The 16,617-nt window shown below is 42.4% G+C and overlaps 1 protein-coding gene across 1 annotated transcript in view; it reads left to right on the plus strand.

Moving 5' to 3' along the window:
• The window catches only part of usp9 (ubiquitin specific peptidase 9), a 330,949-nt gene that overhangs the window by 204,134 nt on the left and 110,198 nt on the right, over positions 1 to 16,617 (plus strand). The window contains exons 26-28 of the mRNA XM_068040658.1: positions 676 to 842; positions 6,434 to 6,542; positions 6,729 to 6,875. Coding sequence (XP_067896759.1) covers positions 676 to 842; positions 6,434 to 6,542; positions 6,729 to 6,875 — 423 coding nt within the window. The remainder of the gene's footprint in view (positions 1 to 675; positions 843 to 6,433; positions 6,543 to 6,728; positions 6,876 to 16,617) is intronic.

The raw sequence follows: 16,617 nt of genomic DNA on the forward strand, positions 1-16,617 counted from the left end.
CAACAAAACACAATGGCGTAACATTAGAGATAATCTCCAAATTTGTTTTATGTGCATGGCACATTTACAATCTGGCAGTGTGATGTTGCCAACACTTCTTTAACTGTCCAGAATCATCTCAGTGTGCTGTTTCTTGGGATGATTGGCACAACTGAAGTGATTTACTCTGCTTTGTTAAAAGTTGTACGATATTTTGTCTGTGGTGCAATAGGCTGATGAAGACTGAATGTGTGCACTGAAATGAGTGACCCATTAGAAGTTGTGAAAACCTTATTTAAGAGGAATGTACTTTATTTAACTTTAATGAGTTAATAGCAAGAAAAATTCAGAATTCTGGAAGTATGCATTTAATTGGTGTGCATTTAGATGTATTCTGTAGTTAAAGGGAAATGGACTGAGCAGATTTTTTCTTCCAAAGTAAAAAGCTTAATATTAATCTTAACACGAAGTTTTTATTTTTTCCTGCTGTCTCGCTGTTCCCAGTAACTTTCCTTTACCTTTGTGGGAAATGTGGTGGGGGGATGTGGACGGTGCTGGTGCATTTGTGAGCATTATCTTGTCTTTCTAATTGATCTGTTTTTGGAACATATGAAATTTAGGAAATGTTAAAACATGCTGCTTTTTCATTTGTGGGCTCTTGACTTAAATTGCATTTTTGTCTCATTGTACTTGAAGACTAATGCAGGAAATGAACCAGATTCTGAAGATGAACATGTTTGCTGTGAAGCACTGGAGGTGATGACATTGTGCTTTGCACTGGTTCCAACAGCACTGGAGACACTCAGTAAAGAAAAGGCATGGCAGACCTTCATCATTGATTTGCTACTGCATTGTCACAGCAAGTATGTAATTTTTTTCATGGCAACTTGTGGTTGGAATAGAGTGCAATATTAAAAGCCAGTTGATAGACCATCATGTCTGAACATTTTGCCTCAAAGTTATGAAGTGAATCTGTTTCTGTTTAGCTATGAGGAGGAGGGTTGGAGTACTTAGAATTGAATGTTAGCAGAGCAAATTAACAAGTCAGTTTATGTTGCTGTAGCATACTTTTTACCAACTGGTTTAAGAGCATCATTGGTAGAGACTAAAAGCTTCTCATCTGCCTCCACTGCCACATTGCAAACAGTACAAGTGAACAAAGAGAATAAGTTTTAAAGCATGCGACATCACTTTAAATGTTGAATTCAATTGTCAATTTGTCGTTGAGCATGGAATCTGGAATCTGAAGGGCTAACCTTATTGATATGCAATGAATTGTTTGACATTGCAAAATCTATGTGCTCCTGAAATGTTCATGTCTTTGATCCCCAAAATTAGGTACTTTCAGGAAAATAGATTGTTTTTCATCTATGTTTTGAGAATTTTCAAATGTGGCTTTGCTATAACCTCATTATCGTACTTAGTTAAAAATCAGGCGTGAGTTTGTGATAAATTTATAAAAGTAGCCTGTGCTGAAATTGTGCTGTAACTTTTGTCAAATAGTCATCCTGAGTCTTAATTCAAACTAAGGAACAGATTTTCAATCGATTTGCAATTAACTTTTTTAAAAAAGGACTTTAGGATCTATCTCTTGGGCGCTTGGATTTTCACAGGATTTGGTCAGTGATTTCTTGACAACTACCATCAAGCTGTTGTAATCACCTAATTTGTGCAATACATTTGTAAACTTAAATGAAAATTAATTGGAAGCACATGCAAATTTTAATGTAATTTCTGTTACTCATTTGGGTACTCCGAAGATTTACATGATTTCCTGGCCAATGTACTTAATAATTTTTGGAAAAAGAGGTAGATGATGGATGGAGCATTATCCTCTCTCATGGATGCATGGAATTTATGATTCTTTAATTGACAACTTTTCATGGGAATTTGATCCTTCTGAAGATGAGCATATTTGCTGCTGGATGTGATCATGCAATCGCAGAACTTTCAGAGCACAGAAGGGGGCCATTCGGCCCATCGTGTCTGTACTGGCTCTCCGAAAGAGCAGTTTACCTAGTACCACTGCCCACCCTTCTCCCTGCAGCCCTGCACATTCTTCCTTTTCAGACAACAATCCGATTCCATCTTGAATGCGTTGATTGAAGCTGCCTCCACCACACTCTCAGGCAGTGCATTCCAGATCCTAACCACTCGCTGCATGAAGTTTTTCCTCGTGTCGCTATTGCTTCTTTTGCCAATTACCTTAAATCTGTGCCCTCTTGTTCTCGATCCCTCCACCAATGGGAACAATTTTTCCCCATCAACCCTGTCCAGACCCCTCATGATTTTGCATCCCTCTATCAAATCTCCTCTCAACCTTCTCTTCAAAGAGAACAGTCCCAACTTCTCCAATCTGTCCACATAACTGAAGTTCCTTCTCCCTGGAACTATTCTCGTGAACCTTTTCTGCACCCTCTCCAATGCCTTCACATCTTTCCTAGACACAATACTCCAGTTGAGGCCAAACCAGTGTTCTATACAAGTTTAACATAACTTCCTTGCTTTTGTACTCTATACCTGTATTGATACTCCTTAGGACACTCTGTGCTCTGTTAACCCCATGCTCAACCTGTCCTGCCACCTTCAATGATTTATGCATATATACACCCAGGTCCCTCTGCACCTGCATCCCCTATAGCATTGCACCCTTTGTTATGTTGTCCCTCAGTATTCTTTCTACTAAAATGAATCACTTCACACTTCTCTGCATTAAATTTAATCTGTTACCTTCTGCCCATTACAGCAACCTGTCTGTCCTTTTTGAAGTTCTACACTATCCTCCTCACTTCACAATGTTTCCAAGTTTTGTATCATCTGCAAATTTTTAAATTGTGCTCTGTACACCAAGGGTCTAGGTCATTAATATATAGTCAGGAACAGCAAGGGTCCTAACATTGACCCTTTGGGAATTCCACTGCAAACACAGCTTTGCACAGGTTCTGACACAACTGGATTTAGTTTATAAAAACAAAAGCATGGCAGAATCAAATTTAATCTATAAACACTGAATTCTGGATCCAAATACATCTTAGAATCTGAAAAGTATGCAATGGCCATTTTTATTTCATTCTTTCTCATGTTTCCTATGTGCCCATTAGCTGCTGCACATAGACCTGACTGTCTCCAATTCAACTCTTCCCTCTTCTGGTCATGATCACGAACAGTCTTCTTCCATGCCTGTCCCCACCTTCCCCCTCCAAACACATTTTCGTATATCCTGCCCTTCTGGTACTTTTTTCAACATCTCATTGTTCTCTCTTCTGCAATCCTTGACTTTCTTTCCTGCCATCAGTCTGAGCTTGAATCCTTTCTGTATCCGTGGACTCTTTTTTTTTTTTCCCAACCTAGGCATCCTGCACTGCGCCCACGACAACATCTGGTTCTCTCAAAACAGCAATACTTCAGCTTCCCTTTCCTGCCAAGCTTGCTATCCAGTGCAAACTTTTACAAGCTGCCTTCCAGTCCCCTGATACCTCTCAATATCTTGCAATTTAACCCGACATTTAGTTTAGTCTAATTGAATTTCTTCTGGCATCTAGGGACATTTTTCTATGTTCAGGCTGTTATGTCAATACAAGCTGTTGATTTTCTTGCGCAAGATTTAATTCTCTTTTTAGCTGTGCTTGAGTGATTTCTGATCCTGGCGGAGAAACTAAACAATTACTTTGTGTGTGTCTTCAAGGAGGAAGATACAGAAAATCCCCCAGAAATACGAGGGAACCAAGGGACTTGTAAAAATGAGGAAATGAAGGAAATTAGTATTAATAAAGAGGTAGTACTCGAAAAATTAACTGGATTGAAGGTTGATAAATCCCCTGGACCAGATGAGCTACATCCTAGAGTGTTGAAGGAAGTGGCTATAGAGTTAGTGGATACATTAGTGGTTATCTTTCAAAATTCTATAGATTCTGGAAAGGTTCCTGCAGACTGCAAAGTAGCATCTGTAAACCCCCCCCTAATTAAAAAGGGGGAGAGAGAGAAAATGGAGAACTACAGACATGTTAATTTGCTGTCAGTAGTAGGGAAAATGTTAGAATCTGTATAAAGGATGTGATACCTACGCACTTAGAAAATAATGGGCATAGTCAACATGATTTATGAAAGGGAAATCATGTTTGACAAACCTATTGTAGTTTTTTGAGGATGTTACTTTTATCATAGATAAAGGAGAACCATTGGATATGGTCTGTTAGGATTTTCAGAAGGCTTTTGATAAGGTCCCACACAGGAGGCGAGTAAACAAAATTAGAGCACATGGGTAATATACTGCTATGGATTGAGAATTGGTAACTGACAGAGTAGGAATAAACGGGTTATTCTCAGGACGGCAGGCTGTTGCTAGTGGGGTACCGCAAGGATCAGTGCTGGGGCACAGCTGTTTACAATGTATATAAATGATTTGGATATGGGGGCCAAAAGTAATATTTCCAAATTTGCTGATGACACAAAAGTAGGTGGAAATGTAAGTTTTGAGGAGGATGCAAGGAGGCTTCAAGGGGACTTGGACAGGCTAAGTGAATGGGCAAGAACATGGCAGATGGAATATAATGTGTATAAGTGTGAAATGATCCACTTTGGTAGAAGAAAACGAGTGTTTCTTAAATGGCGAGTGATTGGGAAACGTTGATGTCCAAAGGAACCTTGGTGTCCTTATTCATGAGACACTGAAAGCTAGTATGCAGGTGCAGCAAGCAATTAGGAAGGCAAATTGTATGTTGGCCTTCATTGCGAGGCGTTTTGAGAACACGAATAAAGATGTCTTGCTGCAATTGTATAGAGCCTTGGTGAGACTGCACCTGGAGTTTTATGTACAGTTTTGGTATCCTTATCTAAGGAAGGATATGCTTTCTGTAGAGGGAGTGCAACAAAGGTTCACCAGACTAATCTTTGGGTTTGCAGGATTGTCTTGCGAGGAGAGATTGAGGAAGCGGGGCCTGTATTCTCCAGTGTTTCTAAGAATGAGAGGTGATCTTATTGAAACTTAAAAACTTCTTATAGGTCATGACAGGGTGGATGTGGATAAGATGTTTCCCCTAGCTGCTGAGTCTGGAACCAGGGGACGTAGTCTCGGAATAAGGGGCAGGCCATTCAGGATTGATCGGAGGAGGAATTTCTTCACTCAGAGGATGGTGAATCTTTGGAATTCTCTATCCCAGAGGTCTGTGGAAGCTCAATCATTGAGCATGTTCAAGACCGAAATCAATTGATATCTGGATACTAATGACATCAAGGGATATGGGGTAGCGTGGGAAAGTGTCATTGAGGTATATGATCAGCCATGATCTAATTGAACTTTGACCTTATTCCCATTTTGATTAGAGATACAGCACTGAAACAGGCCCTTCGGCCCACCGAGTCTGTGCCGACCATCAACCACCCATTTATACTAATCCTACACTAATCCCATATTCCTACCAAACATCCCCACCTGTCCCTGTATTTCCCTACCACCTACCTATACTAGTGACAATTTATAATGGCCAATTTACCTACCAACCTGCAAGTCTTTTGGCTTGTGGGAGGAAACCGGAGCACCCGGAGGAAACCCACGCAGACACAGGGAGAACTTGCAAACTCCGCACAGGCAGTACCCAGAATCGAACCCGGGTCCCTGGAGCTGTGAGGCTGCGGTGCTAACCACTGCCATGTGTTTGGCCCAATCTTTATTTCACACTCGGTAAAAGTTATTTAAAAAAAAAGATAATCAGTGTTTTTTACTTCTTGGGTTGCTGTCTGAGAAATCTTCATTGTATTTGGCTGCTTACCCTGCTTGATGGCATCACTGTCACTGGAGGTCCCCTAGACTTGACACCAGAATCAAGCTAATATCAGGAAAGGGGAAATCCATGCCACAGGGATCGCTAGATCTTTGTGCTGTTGTGGGCAGTTTTCTTCAGTCAGTGAGTGCTATCGCTTCGACACTAACGGTGTCATCCAAGCCAAAACCTTATTCCAGTGTTTGCTCGCATAATTCTATGGAAGTTCAATGTAGTCATGAGGGAGTGTGCATTTTTGGCAATGCTGCCTTACGAATGAGATTGTAACTGGGCTCCATTTGGCTATTGAGGTGGATGTAAAGGATTCCGTGGCATTTTTCAAATAAGAGTATGGAGTTCTCGCAGTGTTAGAGGCAACAATCATCCCTCAACACAACCAAAAACAGATAAACTGAAAACAGTCGTGTTTGTGGTACCTTGTGCATAACTTGACTGAAACATATGGTTACTCAGCAGTAACTCCACTTCACAGTAGTTAATTAGCTATGAAGCACTTTGGTGGTATGAGGATAATCAAGATTCTATATAAATTCCATCCCTAAGCAGCTGGGCAGAGGTCTGGGAGCATACTGACTATAGTTAGCTATAGTATGGTGCAAGATCAGCTTAAATATGAGGAAAATGAAAACTGAATAGAAAAATGTCAAACTAAAAGTATAATATATTTTTTACAGAGCAGTTAGGCAAATGGCCCAAGAGCAGTTTTTCCTGATGGCTACCAGATGCTGTATGGGACATCGACCTCTACTTTTCTTCATTACACTGCTCTTCACAGTTTTAGCAGTAAGAATTTTTCATATCTTTTTATAGCGTATTGATTACACTGAATTTCATTTTGAAGGTTAAACTTGAGATGACAATCAGTTGAGTAATCAGTAAATTTGAATGCATTGTAAATGGTTGAAATTTGTGACTTTATTCAGCTCTTAATACTGTTGACTACATTGTTACTTGTTTTGCTGCTGCCAGAGTACTGCGAGAGAGAGAGCAAAACATTCAGCAGACTACTTCACACTGTTGAGGCATCTGCTTAACTACGCGTACAACAGTAACATTAACCTGCCTAATGCAGAAGTTCTGCTGAACAATGAAATTGACTGGCTCAAGAGGATTAGAGTGAGTAAATTTCTGTAATTTAGAAAATTCAGAATGTGTTGAATAAAGTGACGGGTTATTAATATTTGCGATGTCAGCCGTGTGCAGAGCATTTTATTTTTAAGATATTTTGCACCTTGTCTGTGGTCAGTCCATGTTGTGCTTTGGCCCACCTGAAGCCAGGGCAACAAATGGCCTGCTCCCAGTCCACTGCCATATAGCTGAGCTCAAGAAGGTATGTTGAAGTGACCCAGGGATGAACCCCTCATGAGTTTCCTCCTTCCGGATGCCCACGAAATTGAGGAACGTGCACGTTTTGCTGGGTGTTTTCCCAAATTCACAGGATCGAGATGGAGCGTGCTTTGTGTTGAGAATCAAAGGTGCAGGAACTCATCCTGTCATTGGCGTAGTATATAGCTGCTCCATTGTGAACTTATGAATTAGGAGCATGAGTAGGCTATTCCTCACCTCGAGCCTGCTCTGCTGTTTGGTAAGATCATGGCTGATCTATTGTGGCCTTAACTCCCCTTTCCTCCCTCGACTCCCTTGCCAGTCAAAAAACTGTCTAACTCAGCCTCTGTTGCTCGCTAGTGAAGAGAATTCAAAACAAATGACCCTCTGCGTCAGCCATTTATGGCATAGAAGGAGGCCATTCGGCCTATCGAGTCCATGCTGGCTCTCTGTGGAGTAATCCAGTCATCTGAGAAGAAATTCCTCATCTGTCTTAAATGGGAGCCCCCTTAATTTGAAACTCTGCCCCCTAGTTCTAGATTTCCCCCACAAGGGGTAACATCCTCTCAGCATCTACCCTGTCAAGCCCCTTCAGAATCTTGTATGTTTCGATAAGATCACCTCTCATTCATCTAAACTCCAGTGAGTATAGGCCCAATCTACTCGACCTTTCCTCATACGACAACCCCTCCATCCCATGAATAAGCCTCGTGAAACTTCTCTGAACTGCTTCCAATGCAAGTATATACCTCCTTAAATCAGGTGATCAAAACTACACAGTCCTCTAAGTGTCGTTTCACCAATGCCCTATACAGTTGTAGCAAGACTTCCCTATTTTTACACTCCATCCCCCTTGTAATAAAGACCAACATTCCATTTGCCTTCCTGACTACCTGCTACACCTGCATGCTGATTTTTTTTTTTGATTCATGTACATGGACACCCAGGTACCTCTGTACTGCAGCATTCTGCAGTCTTTCTCCATTTAAATAATCTGCTTTCCTATTCTTCCAAGCTCACATTTTCCCACAGTATACTCCATCAGCCAGATTTTTGCCCACTCATTTAACCTATCTATATCCCTTTGCAGACTCTCTCTGTCCTCCTCCACAACTTGCTTTCCTACCTATCTTTGTATCATCAAATTTGGCTACAATACAGTTGGTCCCTTCATCCATGTCATTAACATAAATCATAAATAGTTGAGGCCCCAGCACCAGTCCCTGTGGCATTCCACTAGTTACAGTTTGCCATCCTGAAAATGCCCCATTTATCCTGCATCTGTTTCTTGTTTGTTAACCAATCCTCTATCCATGCTAATATATTACCCCCAACACCATGAGCTCTTGTGTAGTAACCTTTTATGCAGCACCTTATCGAATGCCTTTTGGAAATCCAAATACATTACATCTACTGGTTCCCCTTTATCCACCCACCTTGTTACATCCTCAAAGAACTCTAATAAATTTGTCTTTCACTTTCACAAAACCGTGTTGACTCTGCCTGATTGTGTTGTGATTTTCTAGATGCCCTGCTACAACCTCTTTACTAATGGGTTCGAGCATTTTCCCAATGACAAACGTTAGGCTAACTGGCCTCTGGTTTCCAGCTTTCTGTCTCCCACCTTTCTTGAACAGAGTTGTTACATTTGCAGTTTTCCAATCCATTGGAACCTTTCCAGCATCTAGGGAATTTTGGAAGATTACAAGCAATGCATCCACTATCTCTGCAGCCACTTCCTTGAAGACTCTTGGATGCAGGGTCTGTCAGCTTTTAGTCCCATTAGTATTCCCATTACTTTTTCTCTAGTGATAGTAATTGTTTTAAGTTCCTTCCTCCCTTTTGCCTCCTGATTTTCTACTATCCTTGGGATGCTTTTTGTGTCTTGTACTGTGAAGATAGATACAAAAATACCTGTTGAAAGCCTCTGTTATTTCCTTGTTTCCCATTATTCCACAGTCTCACCCTCGAAGGGACCAGTGCTCGCTTGAGCTACTCTTTTCCTTTTTATATGTTTGTAGAAGCTTTTACTGTCTTTTTATGTTTCTTGCTAGTTTTCTGTCATATTCCAATTTCTCTGTTTTTTAGTCATCCTTTGCTGGTTTCTAAAATTTTCCCAATCTTCTGGTCTACCATTAATCTTTGCAGCGTTGTACACGCTTTCCTTCCACTTGATACCACCCTTAACTTCCTTAGTTAGTCGCAGACGGTGCATCCTTCTGGTAGAGACTTTCTTCCTCAATAGAATATATCTTTGTTGACAGTCATGTTGTGCACTACATGGTAATGATTAAATTTGGTTTCTGTATATCTTTGTTATGCAGGTTGTGTCCACTACAAATACAATGCTATTTTGTGATCTAATTTCAAACTACACGCGACCCTCCAAGTGCTCCATTTGTATTTCGTGGTGCACAAAGATGTTAAATGATCATACAGTGCATTAAATTTTTCGGTGGTTTAATGTAATCTTTTGAGTTGCGCTCATTTTCTATCACCAAATTCATTCATATTCTCTCATTTAACTTCCAAAATACAGTGGAACATGAGAGAAAAATATCACTGTGGAGCATTGCTACTTTTAACCGCTTTGTATTTTGTGCAGTCATGTTAATAAGTTGATTTTTCCCTACTTAGACCATGTTTTAGGCCATATCTTCAATGCCACAGTTGGTTTACCATTACAACTTTCTTTTTCAGTCCAGTATTTTTGTTTTGGCGAGAGAATCAATGGCATTACTGAGTTCCGATTTTGTTGGCTGTACGTCCAGCTCATCCATGACTGGCAGAGGCTGGGCTGCATTGAGGGCAGTCTCAGTGACAACATTCTCCCTGGAGTACAGTTCTAGGTAGTCATGGATGAGCTGGACGTACAGCCAACAAAATCGGAACTCAGTGATGCAATTGATTCTCTAGCCAGCAGAAAAGCCCCTGGGAAGGATGGCATTACCCCTGAAATAATCAAGAGTGCTAAGCCTGCTATGCTCTCTGCACTCTTCGAACTGCTTTGCCTGTGCTGGGACAAGGGAGCAGTACCACAGGACATGCGCGATGCCAATATCATCACCCTCTGTAAAAACAAAGGTGACTGCAACAACTACCGTGGAATCTCCCTGCTCAGCATAGTGGGAAAAGTCTTCGCTCGAGTCGCTTTAAACAGGCTCCAGAAGCTGGCCGAGTGTGTATACCCTGAGGCATAGTGTGGCTTTCGAGCAGAGAGATCGACCATTGACATGCTGTTCTCCCTTCGTCAGCTGCAGGAGAAATGCCGCAAACAGCAGATGCCCCTCTACGTTGCTTTCATTGATCTCACCAAAGCCTTTGACCTCGTCAGCAGACGTGGTCTCTTCAGACTACTAGAAAAGATCGGATGTCCACCAAAGCTACTAAGTATCATCACCTCATTCCATGACAATATGAAAGGCAGAATTCTGCATAGCAGCACCTCATCAGACCCCTTTCCTATCCTGAGTGGCGTGAAACAGGGCTGTGTTCTCACACCCACACTGTTTGGGATTTTCTTCTCCCTGCTGCGCTCTCACGTGTTCAAGTCTTCAGAAGAAGGAATTTTCCTCCACGCAAGATCAGGGGGCAGGTTGTTCAACCTTGCCCACCTAAGAGCGAAGACCAAAGTACTGAAAGTCCTCATCAGGAAACTCCTCTTTGCTGACGATGCTGCATTAACATCTCTCACTGAAGAGTGTCTGCAGAGTCTCATCGACAGGTTTGCGGCTGCCTGCAATGAATTTGGCCTAACCATCAGCCTCAAGAAAACGAACATCATGGGACAGGACGTCAGAAATGCTCCATCCATCAATATCGGCGATCACGCTCTGAAAGTGGTTCAAAAGTTCACCTACCTAGGCTCAAGTATCACCAGTAACCTGTCTCTCGATGCAGAAATCAAAAAGCGCATGGGAAAGGCTTCCACTGCTATGTCCAGACTGGCCAAGAGAGTGTGGGAAAATGGCGCACTGACACGGAACACAAAAGTCCGAGTATATCAAGCCTGTGTCTCAGTACCTTGCTCTATGGCAGCGAGGCCTGGACAACGTATGTCAGCCAAGAGCAACGTCTCAATTCATTCCATCTTCGCTGCCTCCAGAGAATCCTTGGCATCAGGTGGCAGGACCGCATTGCCAACACAGAAGTCCTCGAGGCGGCAAACATCCCCAGCTTGTACACACTACTGAGTCAGCGGCGCTTGAGATGGCTTGGCCATGTGAGCCGCATGGAAGATGGCAGGATCCCCAAGGACACATTGTACAGCGAGCTCGCCACTGGTATCTGACCCACCGGCCGTCCATGTCTCCGCTTTAAAGACGTCTGCAAACACGACACGAGATCCTGTGACATTGATCACAAGTCGTGGGAGTCAGTTGCCAGCGTTCGCCAGAGCTGGCGGGCAGCCGTAAAGGCGGGGCTAAAGTGTGGCGAGTCGAAGAGACTTAGCAGTTGGCAGGAAAAAAGACAGAAGCGCAAGGGGAGAGCCAACTGTGTAACAGCCCCGACAACCAATTTTTTTCTGCAGCACCTGTGGAAGAGTCTGTCACTCTAGAATTGGCCTTTATAGCCACTCAAGGCGCTGCTCCACAAACCACTGACCACCTCCCAGGCGCTTACCCATTGTCTCCCGAGACAAGGAGGCCAAAGAAGATGATTTTTGTTTTAGTTTGGGAAATCTTGTAAAGGTTTTTGTGAAGTTTTATGAAATGCCAAATTGTTAATACCATTTTGACTTGATTAAAGGTAGATGCACCACAGTATCAATGTGAAATAAAAGCAGAAATTGCTGGAAACAATCAGCAGGTCTGGCAGCAAATGTGAAGAGAGAAACAACCTTTCACGTCTGTGGCCTTACATCAGAACTGGGCTCAGTCTGTCGAGGCCAATTTTGGTCTCCAGTGGCTTTCAGTTGATATCAGTTCTGTTATAGCATCTGCATTGAGCAAAGCGTTTCCTGTTTTGTATCTGCCCTACACACCTGTGTTTGCTCTGTTGGTTGTTCCGATTTTGTTTTTTTATAAGCAGTGTGAGCCATGCTTCAGGCTCAATGTGACTTATTCATTGGGACTGACCTTTATGCTGAATAGTTTTACTACTGGCCAAGATTTCAAAACTGAATTCTTTCAGGTAGATACATTCTTGTGTATGCAACATCCAGCTCTATCAGGAGCATAATCAAGAGTAATGAGCGGCGCTTTGAAATTCCAAAGATAATTCCCTACAGGTTATTGTTTTGTGCCAGTTGGCATGACCTATTTGGCACCCAGAAAGACTGGGCAGATGCCAGTTCCAGTGAAAGTGTGAAATCTGCTCTGGCAATCATACACTGATGCAGGCTTGGCTTATGTACCCACCTAATTAGAAACTAACTTGGAGAGTGAGATAGGATGACAGCACTGGCTGTGAATTCCTCCCATCAACACTCATGCCCTAGTCAGGAGAGGGATTTCCAGAAAGGCTCCTTGGGTGCTGAAGTAAAAAATATCAGGTCAGACAGCATCTGTGAAAATACAAAGGTCAGATTGATTGTTTCAGTTTGATTGTTTAAAAAGTCACTGACCTGCACTGTTAACCATGCCTTGCATGTGACACAAATGCTATCTGACCTGATTGTTTGCAACACTTACTATTTAAATTTCTAGCATCTGCAGTATTTTTACCCCTTTTGGTGCTATGTTGGCTTATTGAGGTTTATTTCTGCGGTATGTTTGGATTTGTTAACATGACTGCCATTCTGCTATAGAATTCACAAATGCAACAGGAACTGTTGAGCAGACTGACACATAGCATTGCTCCTTCAGAATATTATACTTCTTGTCCTGCAAAAATAACTACAAACCCTGTTATTGTGTTAGGCATCCTAGACTGTAATTTGTTCTCCGCACCTTCCCAAAGCTGTTGGCCATAATTAGCTTTATCTCTGTGACCAGCATCAAAGAATAAAATAATTAATTCATCAAAGGCAAAGCTTCATTTCTATCACAAATACTTTTTGAAGTACTTTGCTATTAGGAGTTAAGTTCTTGAACACTGATGAACCAGAGTGGTCTAGATTGTATGCAGATCAGGATTTCCTGTAGTAATTTACCTGAAATAATGGGTTTTGCCATGAACACAATTTCAAAATACTTGAGCAGCTATGCACTTTCAAACCAACATAGCCTTTTCGTTCATCCCACCTCCCCCTGTGCAACCACTGTCTGTCACTGCCCCTCCCTCCCCCCCACCTTCTCCTGCCACACCCCACACCTTCATTGTGTCGTCTGAAAATGTGGGGGTTGGCAGGCACAGCCTGAAAAGTTTCTTGGCGGGTCAGAGTTAAAGACTTTCTTATTGAGAGCATTTTAGATGGTGACCACTGGGGCCACAATCTTGTTTGGGAGTAGCCTAATATTTGCTCCGTATTTGGAGAGCCTGCAGTGAGTGTATGAAAACTTGTTCAGATCTCGAAGATCTGAAAACTTGATCAGCTTGGTGAGGAAGAAGGCTGAACACCTGTTTGAGGGTTGTGAACAGGAGCTAAGAAGTTGCTCGTTGGAGTTCAGATTGGAGGTGGAGTGGTAGCCAAGAAGTTGCTCAACATTTGTGAGAGGAAGTGACAAAGTTCCACTGTTATGAAGATTTTGCACTGCTGGAGGTGCATGCCTTTTGCATTGTTTCCTCTTCAGTCCTCTTTTTGCCAATGTTGGGTCACCAACATCAGATGTTTGTCTTCAGTTGCCCCCACCATGCTGCAGCTGTCCTTATTGGAATGCAGTTGCCAACTTACTTGATAGCTTGGGTTTAAAATGACATTTTCTGTGCTGACACTTTTTCTGCTTAGTTTGTGGATTCAGTTGGTACAGTTTGGGCTGTCAAGTCATGTTTCACTGAGGATCTTTCCCTCCAGGGAGGGGGTGAAGGGCCATGAGTGAATTAGAAAGAAACAACTTGCATAAAAAGCATGCCAAAAGCCCAGAGTCTGAGACCGGAGACGGAGCGAGAAAGAGGAGCACAGCGGGAGCGGAGCGTGGAAAAATTGAAAAGTGACATCAGAGTGACATCCCAAATCAACAGAAAGAGCAGGGAAACACAGCCACTGGGGTGAGTATACAGGTGAGCTTTTAATTTAATTTAACTTAAATTAAACATAGCATCAAGCATCGCAGGCAAGCAGTTAGATGATTGGTTTGGGAAGCAGCTACCTGTTTGGTAAGTATCTGGTCAGTGATTAAGGTCCATTCTAATCCTAATGTTTAAAATAGTAAATGAGCTAGTGGTAAGCTTTATAAAATATATAATTAAAAAAGGAAAATAAAATAAATAATTGAATAAAATAATTAAGTAGTTAATTAAAACACATTAAGGATGGCAGGACAGATGATGTGTAACGGCTGCAGCATGTCTGAGCTCCTGGATGCCAGTGTGATCCAGGGCAAACACACCTGCAGTAAGTATTTGCAGCTCGGAGAGCTTTGACTCAGTCATTGAGCTGGAGTCCGAGCTGCAGACAATGCGACACATCAGGGAGGGGGAAAGTTACCTGGACATTATGTACCAGGAGGCAGTCACACCCCTTAGGATAGGGTCTTCCAATTTGGTCAGTGGTCAGGGACAGGAGCGTGTGGCTGCAGTTGAGGCAGGTAAGGGGAGGCAGAGGGTAGGAGTGCAGGAGCCTCAGCCTTTGCAATTGTCTGATAGGTTTGAGATTCTTTCAGCTTGTTTGGATGAGAGTGGGGGCTGCAGGGTGGATGAGCAACCTGACCATGGCACCATGGTACAGGAAGCCATTCAAGTGCAAGGAAAAAAATAGAATGTAGTGGTAATAGGGGACAGTATAGTTAGGGGGATTGATGCTGTTCTCTGCAGCAAAGAGCGAGAGTCCAGACGGCTGTGTTGTCTGCCCGGTGTCAGGGTACACGACATCTGCTCAGGTCTGGAGGGGTGATTACAGTGGGATGGGGAGGATCCAGTCGTCGTGGTCTATGTAGGGACACAATTACATAGGCAGGACAAGGAAAGAGGTTCTGCATAGTCAGTATGAGGAACTAGACACCAAATTAAGAAGCAGAACTGCAAAGGAAATGATCTCTGGATTATTACCTGAGCCACGTGCAATTGGCATAGGGCAAGTAAGAGTAGAGAAATTAATGCGTGGCTCAAAAACTGGTGTGGTAGAAGTGGGTTCTGGTTCTTGGGGCACTGGCACCAGCACTGGGGAAAGTGGTGGCTGTACCGTTGGGACGGTCTACAGCCGAACCATGCTGGAGCTGGTATTCTAGCGAGCTGCATAACTGGGGAGGTAGAGAGAGTTTTAAACTGGATAGTGGGGGCAAGGGATCAAATTTGGGAAGATATGGTAAATCAACGAGAAGAGACACAGCAAGAGAGAAAGGTATTAATGTGGGAAATAATGAACAGACAGTGACAGGAAGGGACAGAGCGTACAAATCTAAGAGTAAATCAACAGATAAGACTAGAGGTTGCAAAAATAATAAAAGGACAAAACTTAAGGCTCAGTATCTGAATGCATATAGTATTCAAAGCAAAACCAATGAACTGAGAGCGCATATAGAAATAAATAAGTACAGTCTGATAGCCATTACAGAGACATGGCTGCCGGATGACATGGATTGGGACCTGAATATTGAAGGGTATATGGCATTTAGGAAGGACAGGAAGCTAGGAAAAGGTGGAGGGGTAGCTCTGTTAATTAATATTATTAGTGCAATAGAGAGGGATGACCTTAGTTCAGGAGACCAGGATGTAGAAGCAGTTTGGGCAGAGCTGAGAAATCATGAGGGCAAGCAGTCACTTGTCGGAGTAGCGTATAAGCCACCTAACATTAACCACATGGTGGACGGGTATAAAGGAAGAAATAATGGCAGCTTGTCAGAAAGGTACAGCGATAATTATGGGAGATTTTAACTTGCATATTGTCTGGAAAAATCAGATGGACAGAGGTAGCCTAGATGAGGAGTGGATAGAATGTTTTCAGGATAATTTGGAACAATACGTTCTGGAGCCAACCAGAGAGCAGGCTATACTGGACCTGGTATTGTGTGACGCGATAGGATTAATTAATGACCTCATAGTTAAGGTGTACCTAGATAGCAGCAATCATAATGTGTTTGAATTTTGCATTCAGTTTGAGGGAGAGAAGTGGGTCCAAGACTATTATTTTAAATTTAAATAAGGGCAATTATGAGGGCATGAAAGCAGAGCTAGCTAAAGTGAACTGGCAAATCAGATTAAGGGATTGGTCAATAGAGATGCATTGGCTGACATTTAAGGGGATATTTCAAAATACACAGAATAGATAGATTTCAACGAGAAAGGATAATTCCAAGGGTGGGACCCGCCATCGGTGGTTAACTGAAACAGTTAAAGCTAGTATCAATCTTGAAGAAAAAGCCTATAATTGCGCAACGTTGGGAGGCAGGTCAGAAGATTGGACAGAATATAAAAAACAGCAAAGAATGACACAAAGTTTAATAACGAAGGTAAAATTAGAGTACGAGAGAAAGCTAGCTAGAAATATAAAGAC

The sequence above is a fragment of the Heterodontus francisci genome, chromosome 10, assembly GCF_036365525.1.
Source record: "Heterodontus francisci isolate sHetFra1 chromosome 10, sHetFra1.hap1, whole genome shotgun sequence".
Classification (NCBI taxonomy): domain Eukaryota; kingdom Metazoa; phylum Chordata; class Chondrichthyes; order Heterodontiformes; family Heterodontidae; genus Heterodontus; species Heterodontus francisci.